The sequence below is a fragment of the Phocoena phocoena genome, chromosome 2 (assembly GCF_963924675.1).
Source record: "Phocoena phocoena chromosome 2, mPhoPho1.1, whole genome shotgun sequence".
Classification (NCBI taxonomy): Eukaryota; Metazoa; Chordata; class Mammalia; order Artiodactyla; family Phocoenidae; genus Phocoena; species Phocoena phocoena.
Window position 1 is genome coordinate 162421227 of NC_089220.1, and position 19445 is coordinate 162440671.

A 19445-nucleotide genomic window follows, 5' to 3' on the forward strand; every position below is an offset into this window, starting at 1 on the left:
ACACCATTGTAAAGCAATTGTACTCCAATAAAGATGTTAATAAAAATAAATGCCTTAACACCTTACTCATCCCTTTATTTTTAACAGTCCCATGACTCTTGACTTTAGTTATGTCAGTTATAAACAGCATATGGCTGGATTCTGTTTTCCGTAATCTGAGCTTCTGTTTTTTTTAATAAATCAATTCAGTCCTTTCACATATGTACAAAACGTTTTTCGTGTGTGTTTTCTATTAGTCTTTTTCTTGTTTCATTATCTTCCCCTTTACCTCTGCCTTTAATTAGAGTGATTGTATTTCCTTTATTCCTCCTTATTCCCAGTGTTTGTAAGTTTTAATTGCTGTATATTTTTTCTAAAGTGGACATTTAACTTTTAGTAAATCTATTCAAAATATTTATCCATTTTTATTGAAAATTAATTGCATAGTTCTAACCTATCCACCCCTCAAATTAAAGAAGACCTTTGGCAAAATTTTACTGACCTGGCTCATCCTTCCAAACAACTCTATGGCTTACTAAAATTTGTTGGAACATTAGATTCATGGTGTAAATAATTCATCTACTCTCCTGGCAGTCATATTCTTTAAAATGCCTTAGACCTCACCGGTATATAATTATCAAGTAAGACTATATGTTTTACAGTTACCTTTGCTTACTACTCTTTATTAATTCCTCTGCAGTCCGCTATATTGGATTCTTTTTGTCTGATATGTATATCAGTTTGCTCAGGGCTGCCATAACAAGATATCACAAAGTGGGCTACTTAAACAGGAGACATTTATTTTCTCACAGCTCTGGAAGCTGGTGGTCCAAGATCAAGGAGTCGGCGGTTTTGATTTCTTCTGAGTCCTCTTTCCTTTGCTTGCAGATGTTTGCTTTCTCACCATGTCCTGGTCTTTCCTCTACGTGGGTGCATTTTTAATATCTCGTCCAATGTACAAATTTCCTCTTCTTATGAGGACACCAGCAAGATTGGATTAGGGTTCACCTTAAGGGCCTCCTTTTAATTTAATTACCTCTTTAAAAGCTCTATCTCTAAATACAGTCACATTTTAAAGTACTGGGGTTTAGGGTTCAACATGAACTTTGGAGGGTCACATGCAGCCCATAGCATGTTTTATTCATAGGTATTTCAGAAACAGTGCATGGCTGGTAAGCTTTTTGAGTTCCTGATTGGCTGAAAGAAACATATCATGGATCCATACTGGAAAGATAGTTTGGGTATGAATTTCTAGGTTCAAAATTATTTTTCCTTAAGTAATTGAAGGCACTCCTGCATTGTATTCTAATGTCCAGTGTCTATCTGCCATGTAGAAGACAGCTGTCTGACTGATTATTTCTCCTCCAGGATTTTCACATGTCCTACTTTTCTCGCAGGAAGTGGGTAAAATATTCTTTTAATCCTTGGAGTTGATAAATTCTCCTGGGAATTTGATGGGCTCTCATCATTTTTCACCTCCGGGAGGCTTTCATCTGTAATTTATTTAATTATTTCCTTCTAAAGACATCTATTAGACTGATGTGGAAACTTCTGGATCTATCCTTGCTATCCCCTACCATATATTCTCAAAGTTTTCATCTCTTGGTCCTCTGACACTGTGGTCTTGGGAGGATCACTTGGTTCAGTTTTCCAGTTCACTTTGTGAAATTTAATCTGTATCGATTCTGCTATGCTGTTCATCTCTGGGGACTTTACTTCAGCAATCATTTCGTTAATTTCCAAGAACTCTGAATGCTTCTTTTTCATATTAGTTTGTTCTATTTTATAGATATGATGGACACTTGAATCTCTCAAGGGAATTAATTACATTTCTTTATATATTTCCCCATTTATCCTATTAGCAGTTGTTCTCATGGTGTTCAGTACTGGTCTCAGTTTAATTCCTGTCTTTCAGAATTTTCCTCAACTGTCAGGTTACTTACTATTGGTTTTCTATTCCTATATGTGGATGCGTCTAGATTGGATAATATTACCATGTGTATTTTATTGTATCAGACCAAGTAAGAAATTTTCTTTTCCTAGCAGTGAATATGCATTCTAATTCAAGATCTCCAGTTTTATTGCTCTGGTGTAAAGAAGGAGATGCATTTTCTAGTGGACTTACATTTCTGATGTACTGCTGGCTTGTTTATTTGTCGAGGGAAGTACAAGTACTTTGTGGCAGTCACAAGGCCACCACCTCACTTCTTTGGTCTCAGTGCCCTTTCGTGAAAACTCCCGTGTCAGATCTCCCACGCCAGCAGTATTTATCCACCTGTGTGTCCTAGGTATGAATGCCTGCATCAGTAACTCCTAACATATGGACTGATCTGGCTTTTTGTGGAGTCCTTTGATTAATTATGAGCTAGTGACACATGCGTAGCTTCTTCTCTATGCTGTCCACCTCTTAGAGTTATTCCAGAATTCCACTGCGAACAGTCACTTTTTTGTTGGTCTTTTTTTCACCTGTAGATGTTTGCAAGTTCCTCAGTTTTGTTTATGTAATTTCAACCAACAGTTTCCATTTGGTTTAAAACTTCCAGAAAGTCCTTACTATTTTTGTATGTTGGTAGATGTGCTCCTAAGTTTCCTGTGCTTCTGTGGATTTCTTTCAGTATTTTTCCTGTCTTTGCAGCGGAACGTTCTTGAGGTGTATAAGTAAACATATGTTTTTAGTTAGCCATCAGAACCAGGAACCATTTTTCCAAATATTTACAATTCTGCAGAATACACTAAAAAAAGTAAACTCCCTTTTTTTTCTGTTTGTTGTTTTACAGTCTAAAAATTTCCCTCATTTTGAAGGAAGATGTTTTGAAGGCATTTTGAAGGTAGTCTGTACAGTGATTAGTTGGGAGAAAAAACATGGAGGTATCAGGCTAACACTGAATGCTACACAGGTCATTCTACTATTGAGAAATATTTGGTTGGTGCTTTATGTCTGATTACTCCTAAATAGTCTGTCTCTTTCAAAGAATGTGAAGTTAATGTTGTAGAGCTAAATACAAGTCAGCCACTTCAATTTCCACATGCATAGTAGCTGTAATTTTTCTCAGCTCTTCTTCTTCTGATACAGCCAGTGATGTTTTTTGCAAACTAGCGATGTTCAGGAAAGGCAATCAACTGGAAACCTATGTCCTAGACCCAGCTTTCTAAGTTGCTAATGACTAGAAACTTACAGAGTTTCTAAAGCTCTCTGGTTCTCATTCCCCTTATTTACAAGCACCCTAGTGATGCATTTGTAAAAAACCTGAAAAATCTGAAATTGTGCCCTGAAATCATTTTTTTTTTAAATCCCGTGAATGTGTCAGCTCATTATGGTGAAGTTGCCTAGTTAACTTTCTTATTAACATGACTCATCCTACTATATTAACTCTTTTTTTCTGAATGGATGATATATGATATGTAATAGCAAGCTCTTAGATAATAATAAAAAGGAAATGTATTTAGTCTTGATACTTTATATACATTATTTTAATTTAAACCTAATAACAGACATATCAGGAAGATATCAGTATTTCTTCCATTTAACAAAAGAGAAATCAAAGCTTGAAAAGGTTACATAATTTAGCCTAAGACATCCAGTTAGTATTGGCAGAGCCAGGATTAGAATCTGGGTCCTAGCCCCTGACCATAACACTGTTCAGCCTTCTTATTTATAGGGAGGTAAAACCCTGAAGGAAAGTTATATGCTTTTTAAATATGATAGAGGGACCAGAAATTCCTCCTTTTACCACAAATATTCACCAGCAAATTTGGCTGGTCCTTTATAGTTTGAACAGGGTTTTCATGTCAGTGAACTCATTTAATTTGCTCTGAGATGTTACAGAACAAACTGGATTCCCTTTTTCCCATCTCCAATGAGAAAGGCAAAGAAAAAAAGAGTGATCTATTTCCACAGCCTTTAGGGACAGAGCTGAAATGTAGATGGTTCTGCAGTTCAAATTCTGACGTTCTAAGGTTTTTGTTTTTTTTTTAAATCATCCATTCTCCTACTTACCTATGGTGTATTTTTAAATTTTAAGACACCATAGCTTATTTATAACTCACTGACTGCCTAACCCAGAAAGAAAATTGTGGTGATGTTTTAGTGCGAACAAGGAACTATTTGTAAGAAATAGAGATTAGGGTATTGCTAGCTCTCACAGCAGTACCTGAATAATCCTGATTTTTATAAGTAGATACGTTTTCTTTATCAGATAAAATGATGAATTTGCCAAGGTAGAACTTGTGCAGTGAGAAACAATGAGAATGCTACTTCTACTTCCACCACTGGTCATCGAGTTACTTGGTCTCTAGGCCCTGTAAAGTTTTTGACTAGATGATCTCCAAGATCCTGTCCAACTCCAAAGTTCTTAAATCTTTAGCTTTTTCATTCTTTCATTCTTTAGCAAATGTTTACTGATCCCCTATTATGTACCTGGCAAGTGCTCAAGGCATACATAAATAAACAAAACAGACAACTCCCTGCTCCCGTAGAATTTATGTCATAATGGGGAAACTGCCATTAAACAGCAGGAAATGAGATCAGTGAGTAAGCTGAGTACTCTTTTTCAAGACTCTGTGACAAAGTAAAGCAGTGTAAGAGGATCGGTCGGGCTGGGTATGGGCAGAGTGAGCCGCTTTAAGGGCGTAAGCTTAGAGCAAACGCTTGAAGGAGGTGAGGCTGTGAGCCACGCAGATACAGCGCCCGGAGTGGGAGAACAGACAGAGAGAAAGAAACAGTACAAAGACCCAAGTCAGGAGTGTTCATGGGGTTTAAGGAGATGGGCAGGGGAGTCTTGTAGCTAGAGCACAGGGAAGGAGGAGAGAGTAAGAAGACACAGAGGAAGGGGAATGGGGAGAGGTCTTGAAAAAACTTTCATACCATTGGAAGGATATTTTTATTACCTTTGTTGTGTGACCCAGTTCTAGAAAGTTGCTATTACTGAGTTCTTAAGTGCCTCCTTTGATAGCTTAATATACCTGGTACTTTGATAATTCTTGCCTCTGATCAGGCAAAGGAGCTTGGTCTTAAAGAGGGAGTTGGGAAAAGGAGCTGACATTGGCAAGCTTAGAAGTGATGTGCCACTTGACTTTTTTAAACGTCCAAAATTGGAAATAGAAAGTGTGATGGAAAGAGGGTAGGGAGGAAAGAGAGGGTGAGTAAATGTGTTTAGAAGACCAAGTGACCATTTGAATAATTGCTTTAATTGGCATTGAAATGGATGAGGCAATTGTTTTTTTCCAACAGAATAGGAAATTGAGTGAATGAAAGCAAATCAGGAAAATTCCACACTAGCTCTGTCATTCTCTACTGTGAATATTTTGAGTTTTTAAAAATATTCTTTAGATTCATAGACTTTATTTCTTTTAGCAGTTTTAGGTTTACAGAAAAATTGAGCAGAATGCCCAGACGGTTCCTGTATACAGTACCCACTCTCATTACCCCCAGCTCCAAGTTTTCGCTATTATTAACATCTTGCATTACTCTAGTGTATTTGTTACAGTCGATGAGCCAATATTAGCTCTTTATTATTAACTAAAGTCCATAGTCTACATTAAGGTTCACTCTTCATGCTGTACATTCCATGGGTTTTCACAAATGTATAAGGATGTGTACCCACAGTTTCATACAGAATAGTTTCACTGCCCTAAAATTCCCCTGGGCTCAATCTATTCACCCTTCCCTACCTCTCCCACACTTCTGGTAACCATTGATCATTTTTTACTGTGTCCACAGTTTTATCTTTTCCAGAAATTCATATAGTTAAAATCATTCAGTCTGTAGCCCTTTTAGATTGGCTTCTTTCACTTAGAGATATGCGTTTATCCATGTCTTTTTTGTGGCTTGATAGCTCACTTCTGTTTTTATCACTGAATAAGATTCCAGTGTATGGATGTACCAAAGTTTAACTATTCATCTGTTGAAAACCCTGCTGGTTGCTTCCAAGTTTTGACAATTATAAATAAAGCTGCGATACACATTAATATGGAGGTTTTTGTGTGGATATAAGTTTTCAGATCCTTTGGGTAAATATCAAGGAGTGCAATTGCTGGATCATGTGGTAAGGATGTGTGTAGTTTTGTGAGAAACTGCCAGACTGTGTTCTAGAGTGGCTGTACCAGTTTGCATTTCCACCATCAATGAAAAAGAGTTTCAGTTGCTCCTTCAGAAAATTTGGTATTTTCAGTGATTTGGATTTTAGCCATTCTAATGTGTGTTCAATTGTTTTAATTTGTATTTCTCTGATGACGTATGACGTTGAACATCTTATCCTATGCCTATTTGCCACCTGTATTGCTTCTTTAGTGAGGTATCTGTTGGACATTCTGTGTATTTTTAAATTGGGTTGTTTTCTTATTTTTGAGTTTTAAAAGTACTTTGTATATTTTGTAATAGTCCTTTATCAGATATGTGTTTTAAGATATTTTCTCCAATCTCTGGGCCATCTTTTCATACCCATAACAGTGTCTTTCACAGAGCAGAAGCTTTTAATTTCATTGAGGTCCAATTACCAATTTTTTCATTCATGGTTCATGATTTTGGTTTTCTATCTAAAAAGTCATTGCAAAACTCAAGATCACCTATAGTTTCTTTTATGTTATCTTCTAGATGTTTTATAGTTTGCAGTTGACATCTAGGTCTGTGAACCATTTCGAGTTAATTTTGGTGAAACATGGACGCTCTGAATCTAGATTCACTTTTTTGCACGTGGATCTAGTTGTTCTAATACCATTCGTTGAAAACACTAACCTTCCTCATTGAATTGCCTTTGTTCCTTTGCCAAAGATCAGTTGACCATATTTATGTGGGTCTGTTCTGGGCTGTAGAGTCAGTTCCTTTGATCAATTTGTCTATTCTTTCCCCAGTACCACACTGTCTTAATTAATGTACCTCTGTAGAAAGTCTTGCAGTCAGGTAGTGTCACTCCTCTGACTTTGTTCTTCTCCTTCAATATTGTGTTGGCTATTCTAAGTGTTTTAGCTTTCCTTATAAACTTTAGAATGAATTTGTCAATAGCCCTGAAATAACTTGCTGAGATTTTGGCTGGGATTGAATTCAATCTATACATCAAGTAGGGAAGAACTTACATCTGGACAATGTTGAGTCTTCCTCATGGAATATCATCCATTTAGTTAGATAGTTTTTTCATCAGTTTTGTAGTGTTCTTCATATAGACCATGTACTTTATTGTTACATTTTTACATTTATATTTCTTTTTTCAGTGCTAATATAAATGGTATTATGTTTTTAATTTCAAATCCAACTTTCATTGCTGGAATATAAGAAAATAATTGACTTTTGTACATTAACCTTGTATCCTACAACCTTGCTATAATTGCTTATTAGTTTCAGGAGTTTTTTCATTGTTGTTACATCTTTGAAAATTTCTACATAGACAGTCATGTCACTTGCAAACAGAAGCATTTTTATTTCTTTATAATCAGTATACCTCTTATTTCCTTTTCTTCTCTTATTGCATTATGTCAGTTTCCAGTACAATGTTTAATAGAAGCAGTGAAAGCAGACATCCTTCTTTGTTCCTGACCTGAACAGGAAAGTCTCCAGTTTCTCACCATATACAGGCAAAAGTGATTTAAAGAACTCCAATTTCAGACACATATTGAAAAAAATATATTTAACTTTAAATATGTTGAAAAAGAAGCTTATAAGTATCTAAGTTGGATAGCACAAATTAACTACTATGGTAAGACTGTAAGACTGAGCTAAGATTTTTCTGCTGTACATGAAACAATGCCTGGTACTTAGCCAAAACTCACTAAATATTTATTAACTGAATGAACGAAATGGTAAATGAATGTGTGATGACAATGAAAAGCAGGACTCAGAACATAAAACATTTATGTTCTTCATTAAAAAAAAATAAAAACTGGTGACATAAAAATAAGAATGAGATTAGCTATAGGTTCTTTGTAGGATATTCTTTACAAGTTGAGGAAGTTCCCCTCTATTCCTAGCTTCTTAAGAGTTGTTATCATGAATGGATGTTAAAATTTGTCATATGATTTCTCTGCATCTATTGATAAAATTATATGATTTTTCTTCTTTAGCTTGCTGATACGATAGATTACATTAATCAATTTTCTAATGTTTACCAACTTAACATACCTGAAATAAATTCTACCTCATGGTTGTGTATAATTCATTTATACATTTTTGGATTCATTTTGCTAATACTTTGTATAGGATTTTTGCATTTATGTTCATGGAAGATATTGGCCTGTAGTTTTCCTATCTAGTAGTCTCTTTGTCTGATTTTGGTATTAGGGTAAAGCTGGTCTCATAGAATGAATTTGGAAATGTTTCCTCTGCTTCTATTTTCTGGATACAACTGTAGAGAGTTGATGCCATTTCTTCCTTAAAATTTTGGTAGAATTCACCATCAAACCCATCTGGATTTATTGCTTTCTCTTTTGGAATGTTTATTAATGATTGATTCAATTTCATTAATAGATAAAGGCCTATTCACATTATCTGCTTTTCTTGTGTGAGTTTTCATAGATGTGCTTTTCAAGGAATTGATCAATTTCATCTAGATTATCAAATTTGCGGGCATGGAGTTGTTAATAATTAATAACCCTTTATTATTCTTTAGGGGATCAATGATGATGGCTACTCTTTCATTTCGGATATTTATATTTGTATCTTCTCTCTTTTTTTCCTTAGGTAACCTAACTAGAAGTTTATCAGTTTTATTGTTCCCTTCCAAGGACCAGTTTAAATTATTGATTTTAGATCTTTCTTAATTTCTACTTTATGAATTTAATTCTGTGAAATTTCCCTGTAAACATGGCTTCACTATCCCACAAACTTTGTTTATATTTCCATTTTCATTTGGTTTGAAATACTTTTAGTTTTTCTTGTGACTCCTTCTTTAACCCATGTTTTATCGAGAAGTGTGTTGTATAATCTCAAAAGTATTTGGCCTTTTTCTTCAGCTATTTTCCTGTTACTTATTTCTAGTTAAACTCCACTGTGATCTGAAAGGATACATTGTATGATTCCATTCTTTTAAATTTGCTATAGTGTGTTTTATGACCCAGATGTCTTCAATCTTGGTGAGTGTTCCCTATGAGTCTGAGAAGAATGTGTATTCTGCTGTTTCTGGATGACATAGTCTACCAATGAATTAGATCCAGTTGATTGATGTTATTCAGTTCAACTATGCCCTTACTGATTTAGTGCCTCCCACTCTGTCAGTTACTTATAGAGGGATGTTGAAGTCTTCAACTATAAGAGTGGATTCATCTACTTCTCCTTGCAGTTGTACCACTTTTTGAATTGTACTGTCTCAAGTATTTGATGTTCTGTTGTTGGGTGCATACACATTCGGGATTGTTGTCTTCTTAGAGAATTGACCGCTTTCTCATTGTGTAATGCCCTCTTCATCCATAATAGTTTTCTTTCTCCGAAGTCTGTTTTGCCCAAAATTAATATAGCTTTTCCAGCTTTCTGTTCATTAGTATTAGCATGGTATATCTTTCTCCATCCTCTTACTTCTAATCTACCCGTGTCTTTATATTTAACTTAAGTTTCTTATAGACAATACAGAGTTGAGTCTTGTTTTTTAATCTACTCTGACAATCTTTGTCTTTTTATTGGTATATTTAGAAAACAGACATTTAAAGTGATTATTGATAGTTGAGTCAATACCTAGCATATCTGTTACTGTTTTACATTTGTTAACTTTGTTCTTTTTGTGTGCATGTGTCTTATACTCTTTTTTGCTTCCTTTGTTTTAAATGAGCATTTTTTATGAGTCCTTTTTTCTCTTCTCTTAGCATATCTTCTTTTTAAAGCCTCTTTATTGTTTGCCCATGAGTTTGCAACATGCATTTACTAATAATCCAAGTACACTTTCAAATAACACTATACCACTTCATGAGCAGTGCAAGTACACAGTATTCTCAATTCCTCCCTCCCTTCTCTTATAATGTGCTGCCATACATTTCACTTGCCCAAAAGCTAAAATCACTGAATACATTCTTGTTATTATTATTTTGACTAAACTATTATCTGTTACATCAATTAATAATAAGAAAAGTAAAATATTTTATTTACCTTTATTTATTCCTTCTCTAACACTCTTCTTTTTTCTATGTAATCTGATTTTCTGACCATATCATTTTCCTTTTCTCTAAGGAACTTCTTTTAACTTTACTTGCAAGACAGATCTACTAGCAAAAAATTTCCTCAATTTTTATTTGTCTGAGAAAATCTTTCTTTCTCCTTTATTTTGAAGGATAATTTTGCTGGATATGGAATTCCAGGTTGGAGTTTTTCTTTCGTCACTCTAAATATTTTGTTTCACTGTCTTCTTGTTGGCATGTTTTCTGAAAAGAAGTCTGATGTCATTCTTATCCTTGCTGCTCTATAAGTTGTTTTCTCCCTCTGGCTTCTTTCATTAGATAGATTCTCTCTAACCTTTGATTCTCTGAAGTTTGAATATCATGTGCCTCAGTGTAGATAAATTTTAGTGCTGGTATTTATCATGTTGATGTTCTCAGATCTTCCAGGATCCATGGTTTGTTGTCTATCATTAAGTTTGGGAAAATATCATTTATTATCACTTTAAATATTTTTTCTGTTCTTTCTTTCTTCTCCTACTGGTATTCACATTATGCATGTTATACCTTTTATAACCATTCCACAATTCTTGGATAGTCTGTTCCATTCTTTTGTTTGTTTTTTGCATTTCAGATTTGGAATTGCCTATTGACGTATTTTCAAGCTCACTGATTCTTTCCTCTGCCGTGTCCAGTCTGTTGATGTGCCCATCAGAAGCATGCTTCATTTCTGTTAGAGTGTTGTTGTTTTTCTTAATTTCTAGCATTTCCTTTTGATTCTTTCTTAGAGTTTCCAGTTCTCTGCTTACATTGTCCATCTGTTCTTCCATGTTGTCCACTTTTTCCATTAGAGCCCTTAGCTTATTAATCATACTTGTATTAAATTTCCTGTCTGATAATTTCAACATCTCCACCATACCTAAATCTGGTTCTGATGCTTAGTCTGTGCCTTGACAGCCTAACATGATATACTGGGTAAAAATTAGGCCTTTAGTATGAGGTTTTATGTTCATCTGGCTAGAGGTTAAGCTGTGTTTGCTGTTTGCTCTAGCTGTAGGATCAGGGCTCTATAATTTTCCCTTTTGTCCTTGTTTTTGTCTCCTCTGCTGTCTTTGGGTTTCCAGAGAGATTTCTTCCTAAATAAGGTCTACAGTGTACTGTTCTTTAAGTTGAATCCCCGTATTGTTACATAGAAGCCCTACATATATGTTGGTGAGTTGTGGGGTGAGAGAAAGCTCTCTGTAGGGCTACAATTAGGTCTCAGTCTTTTAGTGAGTCCTTTACTACCGCTGGGTTTTATTCTTTATAATTTCCCCTCAGATTTTTACTTTTTTCACTCCTTAGGTAATACAGGAAGACTAGAGGGAGCTGAATTGGTAATTTCCCCCTGCATGGAAAACTACCAGGCACTGGAGTTGGGTATTTTCTTTTCCCCAATTCGGTTAGGCTCTAATGAACCTAGTCAGTTAAGCTCTTTTTAAATAATTTGTCTTGCGGGTAGGCCTTGCTGAGAAGAACAGGATGCTCTAGGTATATTTCTGGGTATATTTTCCCCTCCTCCTGCCAAAAAATTGAGGGAAACTTTTCTGTGATTTTTCCCTGTGAGGACCTGATAGGACTCCTGGAGGTCTAACTCACAAAAGTTTGGAGATACTCCCCACTGACCCCTGCCACCCCAGATTTTTTAACTTTCAAACTTGTCCACAGTGAGTCTTCAGCAATTCATTAACTACAGTTTAGGCTTTTCGATCTCATTACTGGTCCCCACAGGGGTTTCTGTCCCTTGGTTTCTGTTTTAGTAAGTCGTGATTCTCAGCATCTGCCTATCTCTCTCTCCAATTTTGGAGGCAGCAGTTATGATTGCTCTGTGACCTCAATTCACTGAAGAATTTAAGAAGAGTTGTTGATTTTCGGTTTATTCAGCTTTTCTCTTGTCGTGAGGACTAGAGTAACAATTTCAAGCTCCTTACATTGCTGTCCTGGAGACTAGAGGTCTGTGCTGTACACATGTAATGAATTGTTTAACCTCTCTCTACCCCAGATTTCTAACCCCAGATCTGTAAAGGGAAGTTAATAGTCTTACCCTACATCTACTACATGTGGTAGTGTTCATATAACATAACATATGTGAATGTTCTAGATTTTATTAATATGGGCAATATTATTGTTATTTCTATCCTTTATTAAATGAATATAAAGCCTATAACCTCCCTTTTGAGGGAAATTTCCCTTTTCATTGCTTTTGATTATTTTCTTTCCTCTCATATAAAATTTGAGTGTTTTCAAATGAAACCATGAGAAATTGTGCACTGCTAAGGATTAAGTACAGCTCAGTTCATTGCATTGCCCTATCAGTAGTGATTAAAGAGCAGACACCTAGCAGAACAGCTGAGAGTTAACTGAGGGCCAAGTAAAGCCAAGGTTTCCTCTCACTGATGCATTTTACACCCTAACTTTAATGAGCTAAGTATGTGATGAAATGGATAAATGTTTCCGTTATCCAAAAGTGTCCATTCAGAGTCTCTAAATCAGCACTGGGACCTGCCTTCAGTGTTTCAGGAACCTGGAGACTGACTAGTTGCAGGAGAGGAACTTTAGGAAAAGCTACTGGTCGAGTTCTTTTAATTCTTTATCTGGACAACCTAGATACATGGATATTGTTGAGGAAGCTGGTCTCTAAGAGCCATACTCTTCTGGAATTTAATCATCATCACCCATATTTTCTATTACCTGTTGCTGAGTGTTCTCCTCCAGAGGAATGTTCATTCTAAACAAATGCTGAGGAGTTGCTTTCTCAAATCCTTGACATAAATTTAACTGGTTAATGTTATAATATTTGTATTTAAATGGTATAATATTATTTTATTCTGACTATCTATGTTTTTGATTTAGCAAGTTCTCTTTAATTTTTTCTTACCCTACATTATAAGCTTGGATTATAATATCACCTTTGAATATAATATAAACTTGATTATAATATCAATACATAAACTTCATTATATCTTTATATATTCTTTGAATACATTTTGCTTTTATAATAAAAATCATGGTAACAATGGTTGTTTTACAGTATATAATGTTAACAATTATTATATTAATGGTGGGTGTTCAACCAAAATGTAGAATATCAAAGTAGAAGTAACCAGATTATTTATCTAGCAGTTGATTTTTATAAAGCTATTTCAAATAATGTTGTTATTGCAACATGAATTGCTTTTCAGTATAATTTGTGTATTAAAATACAAAATTAGAAACAAATGAATTTAGAATTAATTAGCTTTGAAGACATTAGCCACTTTAATTTTTCAAAGTGATAGTTGTTTAGGGCTTCCCTGGTGGCACAGTGGCTGAGAGTCCGCCTGCCGATGCAGGGGACACGGGTTCGTGCCCCGGTCCGGGAGGATCCCACATGCCGCGGAGCGGCTGGGCCCGTGAGCCATGGCCGCTGAGCCTGCGCGTCCGGAGCCTGTGCTCCGCAGCGGGAGAGGCCACAACAGTGAGAGGCCCACGTACCGCAAAAAAAAAAAAAAAAGTGATAGTTGTTTAAAAGTTTTTTAAAATAAATACTTTGCTGAGCATTATCATATACATACACACAAAAAAAGTCTCAGGAGACACTGAGTATCATTTCTGTTGAAAGGCAAAAAATACATACCATAATTTTAGTCTTTAGTGGGTGTCCCATTGGCCATAAATAAAATCCAGCATTAAAAGGAGTCCATAAATGATTCTTCTAGTTTTTCTATTGGCCATTGTGGCTACAAAAATCACTTTACATGACATGCAGTTGTTCAATTTAATACACTGGTGGTTCCATAAATACATATTACTATTGAAACAACTAATGAACTTGTCAAAAAGTTTTGTTGAAATTAAGTAGTAAGTTAGTAAACTCAACCAGAATTAATTTGGACTGTAGTAGGATGAAATAATGGGATAAAAATAGGTTGACATATATTGGAGAGTTAATGCTCATGATGAGAGGGTACAAGAGGGATGGCCAGGAGATGTCATGGTGGGGTTTTGAGAAGTAGAGTAAAAGGAGAATGGAAGGAAAGGGAATCTGTCAAGAGCATGTAGGATCGATTGAAGATTAAAAAGACTGAAAGCAGAGAATAAAATGAAGTGTTAAAACAATAAAAATAATACATTAATAAATAAAACACACGTATGCTAGAGTTTTGGATAAAACCAGAAAAGGTTGTGTTATATTTTCATGAAATTTGGTTTTCTGAGATGATTTTCCCAGAAAAAGAGTTATAAAATAAATAAAATAAAGCTATTTCTTTTTAAATCTCTGTGATGTAATCCAGGATTGATGCAAAAGGAGGGCTCAACTTAGTTTGATTTTGTAGAGTTGTCCTGTTATCAAGGTCAGTCAGAAGCTTCATACGTATTTCTTTTTAACTTTTAAAAAATGGGTAAAATTTGTATGAATTTGAAAACTAAGTATTCACTAAATCTTGGAGCTGAAGACTCTTTGGAGTGAGTGTTTGCTTATGTGTGAGACGGAAAACAGTCAACTGACCCAAATTCCTTTCATATTGAATCTTAGCTTATTTTATTTTTCAAGAAATCAAATATGAAAGGTAATTTTTACTTAAGAACTGTCTGCTTTTCCAAAATGTTGGTGTTAAAGTCTCACTTTTCAGGTTTCCAAGCTTCAGGCAAGTTTTTCTTTTCTTTTTTTTTTTTAGTCTGTCATCTTGATTTATTGTTGGTATTATGTTTAATGTCCATTAAGAGCTGGATTTCTGACTTGACCTTAGACTTTTTGTAGTAGTGCTCATTGGCAGTATGCTTAATTTCTGGTCTGAATTATTTAGTGGTTTTTGGTAAGACTCCTAGAATGTCAATATAATATCATGTGTAACAGAATGAGTGATATTGTCCTCTCCTTCTAACAGTATAAAATTTGGATAGATTTTTATAGGATAAATTATCTGTAGATAAATTTTGACACTAAGAAAAAAGTGAGGAAGTAAGATTTTTCAGTAAAGGGAAATGTCATTGAAGAAAAAGAATATTGCAATAGAAGAAAATTACTATCCATGAGTATTCTTTACTCTGAGCCTTATTTTTCCCGTGTAAAAGAAAGGATTGTATAAGTGATTGCTGAAGTACCTTAAAAGTACATTATATATGTATAATATATATGTATATATTATACATATGTATAGCAACTAAGGAAATGGTAATCATAAAATTTTGGTGCAAAAAAATGTAGGAAAGTATCTTTTCAACTTTATTTTTTGTTGTTTAAATAGATTTTTTTGAAGAACGCTAGGAAATGTCTGTTTTTGTTTTGTTCGGAATTGTTTTTATTGTTTAAAAAAAGATCAGAACTTGTCATGGTGGTTGGTTTCAAAACAAGCTCTATTTCTATTTCTCTTCCCTTTGAATCTGTTAGTCCTTATACTTTAAAAAGTCCTGAATATTGATGTTAGTTAATTCAGATAGATTTTCTGTCTGTCAAAATGTTAAATATTTTCCATAGATTGGTTCCTGAAATGACTTGTTTACTCTCATATTCATTTACTATGAGGATTTTCTACAGTAACACACCTTAGTCGAGATGGATGAAGTTTTTTTAAGTGGTGAAAAATTCTAGTTGTACACCTCCGCCAGCTTTTTAGATACTTGAGATAGTTACAGTTTGGGGCCATGTCTAATTTGGTACACAGAAATTGATATGTCAAAACTAAACAAAGGTCTGACTCACCAAAGGAAATATAACATCCATAGTCTCACTTTATAACCACAGCTTGCCTGAGTATAAGCTGGATCTTGCCCACTATGTTATAGAACAGATTGTACATCAAGGATGATTAAAAGTATTATTATTGAGTTGTCGCATTGCTAGATTCCATTCTTTCAACAACAACCTGGATGCCCATATGCCTCTAACATCCAAACAATGAAGAGTTGATTTTTCTCTGTTTGTTTCTTTTTCTTCCCCATTTTTAGGTGTATACTGTTGAGGAATCTGGACTAAACATCCTGGTGTGGTCAGTGATTGGCAATAAAAGAACCGGTTGGATGTATGGACATGTACCTCTCTCCAGTAACAGTCCATTTAAGGTGGTATTTGAAGCTGATCTGAGCGGAAAAGAGAACATCTTTATTGCCCTTGATGACATCTCCTTTACCCCAGAATGTATATTTGGAGGTAAGCCATCCCTTCAGAAAATGGGATGTTCAAGGATTGTTTTAAATATCTGAATATAGAAGAATGGGGATTTTCTGAGGCATTGCATTTCCTTTCACGTCCAGTCCTACTCATACATTGTAGAAAGAACAGTATGTACTGTCGGAGGTAAAGTTTTTCTCTCCATGAAACTTTATCATGAAATTTTCATATCCTCTAGGCAACAGAATAGCTTAGACTAAAATTCTTTAAGAAACCCAGATACACAATGGAATATTACTCAGCCTTAAAAAGAAATGAAATTGAGCTATTTGTAATGAGATGGATAGACCTAGAGTCTGTCATACAGAGTGAAGTAAGTCAGAAAGAAAAAGACAAATACCGTATGCTAACACATATATATGGAATTTAAGGGAAAAAAATGTCATGAAGAACCTAGGGGTAAGACAGGAATAAAGACGCAGACCTACTGGAGAACGGACTTGAGGATATGGGGGGGGAAGGGTGAGTTTTGACAGGGTGAGAGAGAGTCATGGACATATACACACTAACAAACGTAGTAAGGTAGATAGCTGGGGGGAAGCAGCCGCAAGGCACAGGGATATTAGCTCGGTGCTTTGTGACAGCCTGGAAGGGTGGGATGGGGAGAGTGGGAGGGAGGGAGACGCAAGAGGGAAGACATATGGGAACATATGTATATGTATAGCTGATTCACTTTGTTATAAAGCAGAAACTAACACACCATTGTAAAGCAATTATACCCCAATAAAGATGTTTAAAAAAAAAAAAAAAAAAGAAACCCAGAGAAAATTTAGTTCCATCAGTATAGCTTTATTGTCTACTTTCTTTATTTCCAAAGGTTCACAACAACTGCACGAAGTAAAGATTCCTCTGTTCACCTGTCATCTTCCAGACAGTCTTTTCCATCCATATTAGCTTTTCCCTTTCCCTGGGCCATTTCCCTTCTGTTTCTACACTACAATCTAGAACTCTGATTCTATTGCATAAAGAAAAAAAAAATCTTGTCAGTAACTCCTTTTCTTAGAAATCATTCGCTTAACTGAAATCTGAATTTCTAATGTTTAAGATGCTTCCACTTAAGTAGCTATTTGTTCTCTTGTAAATTCTTCACGTTATCAACATTAGAGAGTAGGATCATTGCCTTTCAGACTACTCCATGCCTCTTTCAAAATTCTGTTCTTACAGCCTTTATTCAAAATTTTCTTCTCTTTTAAAGCCACACATCTGGGTTCTTTTTCTCATGGTTTTCCACTGGATTCTAAATCCTGGGCAATCTCAACCTCCAGGTGAATCAAACTGTGTGAAACATTGGCCTCTTAAATTCTAGTAACTTTCATAAATATTTTTCCTCATTAACCAACTCCCATAGTTATATTCTGAACTTTATCATCCCCTCTGAAAATTTAGGGTTGAAAAATATAATCTAATCATTATGTCTTCTACTTTTTGAAAACTATAATCTAATCATTATGTCTTCTACATTTATGTCTTCTACTCCTCCTAAACCTGTTTTCCAATGTAAGTAATAAGAAAAAATGCAACTCTAGATTTGCAATGTTTCCTGTTTTTTTCCATAAAACAACCTTTTTTATACTTTTCCCCTAATGGTCTCAGATTTAATGATCTAACACCTCAATTCCATTCTTAATCAAGCACTTTGAATTCTGTCCTCTTTTTTTCATTTTAACATAAATTTGGGTCCTAATTATGTTCCAGGAACTCTGCTAAGTACTTTGCAAGTATTAACACATTTATTTATCAGACCATCCCTGTAGAATAGATACAAGTATCTAGCTAATGTTCCGTATAATGGCTTTATCAGTCTTTGAAATTGACTTACAGTAGCCGTAGCTATTTGCATTTTCCAAACTGCTACTGGTCATACTCATTGGGACCACTAAAAATTTCAACTTATCACTTTAGCTGGACTCCCAACAGTCCTAGATGCAGGTTTAGGACCATTCCCTGGCACTACTTTTCTACGACAATCCTCAAATCCTCGTCTCTTCCTTGAACTTTCTTCACTCTGCCAATGTTCTTATATCCTTTGAACAGAAAATAGAGCCTGTTTATAAGGAACTTCCTTAATTTTCTCTTCCCTTCCTCCAAATGTGCCTGTAACTGCAACCAAATTATTTTTGTCACCGTTCGTCTCAGGAAAAAATCCCTTGAAAAATCCTGCTGAGAAATCTGCTGATAGCCTCAGGGAGGTTCTTTTGTATGTGGCAAGTTACTTTGCTCTTGCTGCTTTCAAAATTCTTTCTTTTCTTTGACTCTTAATGATTTAATTATAATGTGTATCTGGGTAGACTTCTTTGAGCTGATCCTGTTTGGGCACTTTTTTTGTTTTGTTTTGTTTTGTTTGCGGTACGCGGGCCTCTCACTGTTGTGGCCTCTCCCGTTGCGGAGCACAGGCTCCGGACGCACGCGCAGTCTCAGCGGCCATGGCTCACGGGCCCAGCCGCTCCGCGGCATGTGGAATCCTCACGGACGGGGGCACGAACCCATTTCCCCTGCATCGGCAGACGGACTCTCAATCACTGTGCCACCAGGGAAGCCCTGTTTGGGCACTTTTGAGCTTCATGAGTCTGGATTTCTATATCCCTTCCAAGATTTAGGATGTTTTGGGCCATTATTTCTCTAGGTAAACTTTCTGCCTTTTTCTCTTTCTCTCTTGTTCTCTGGGAATCACATGATGTGGGATTCAAGCCAGGTCACTAGGCCGCCTCAGGGACCGTGGTCAGATTGAAGCCAGCAGGCCTGTGACTGGGAGTACACACAGGGCTCCTCCTGGTTGCTGAGGGAGCAGGAACTGAACCGTGGTAGAGCAGGGTTGGAACTAGTCACAGGGCAGCTCCACGGTCCACAGCCAGGACTGACGTCAGCGGGCCTGCTTCCAGGGGCACAAATGTGTGTAGGCAGGACTAACTCCTGGAATGCAGTAGAGCAGGGCTGGAACTGGGTCATAGGACTGCTGCAGGATCTTCAGTCAAGTCCAAGGTCAGCCGGCCTCTTAATGGGGCACAGACAGGCATGGGTCCTCCCCCACCTCTTGGCATGTTGGGCTGGTTGTAGAAGTGTGGCCAAGCATGGCTGTAGCTGAGTCCACTGGGAAATGGGGCTACTTTTGGTCTGTATCCAGGACCACTTTCAGTGAACCTGCCACCAGAGCATGGGCCTCCCTTCTCAAAGCAGCTCTCCCTGGTCTTGGGCTTCACCAGAGTTTCAC

General features: G+C 36.0%; 1 protein-coding gene across 1 annotated transcript in view; it reads left to right on the plus strand.

Annotated features, from left to right (window-relative positions):
• Positions 1-19445, plus strand: part of MALRD1 (MAM and LDL receptor class A domain containing 1) — a 598156-nt gene that overhangs the window by 457306 nt on the left and 121405 nt on the right. Inside the window, exon 34 of the mRNA XM_065871795.1 lies at positions 16015-16216. Within this exon, the coding sequence (XP_065727867.1) occupies positions 16015-16216 (202 nt within the window). The remainder of the gene's footprint in view (positions 1-16014; positions 16217-19445) is intronic.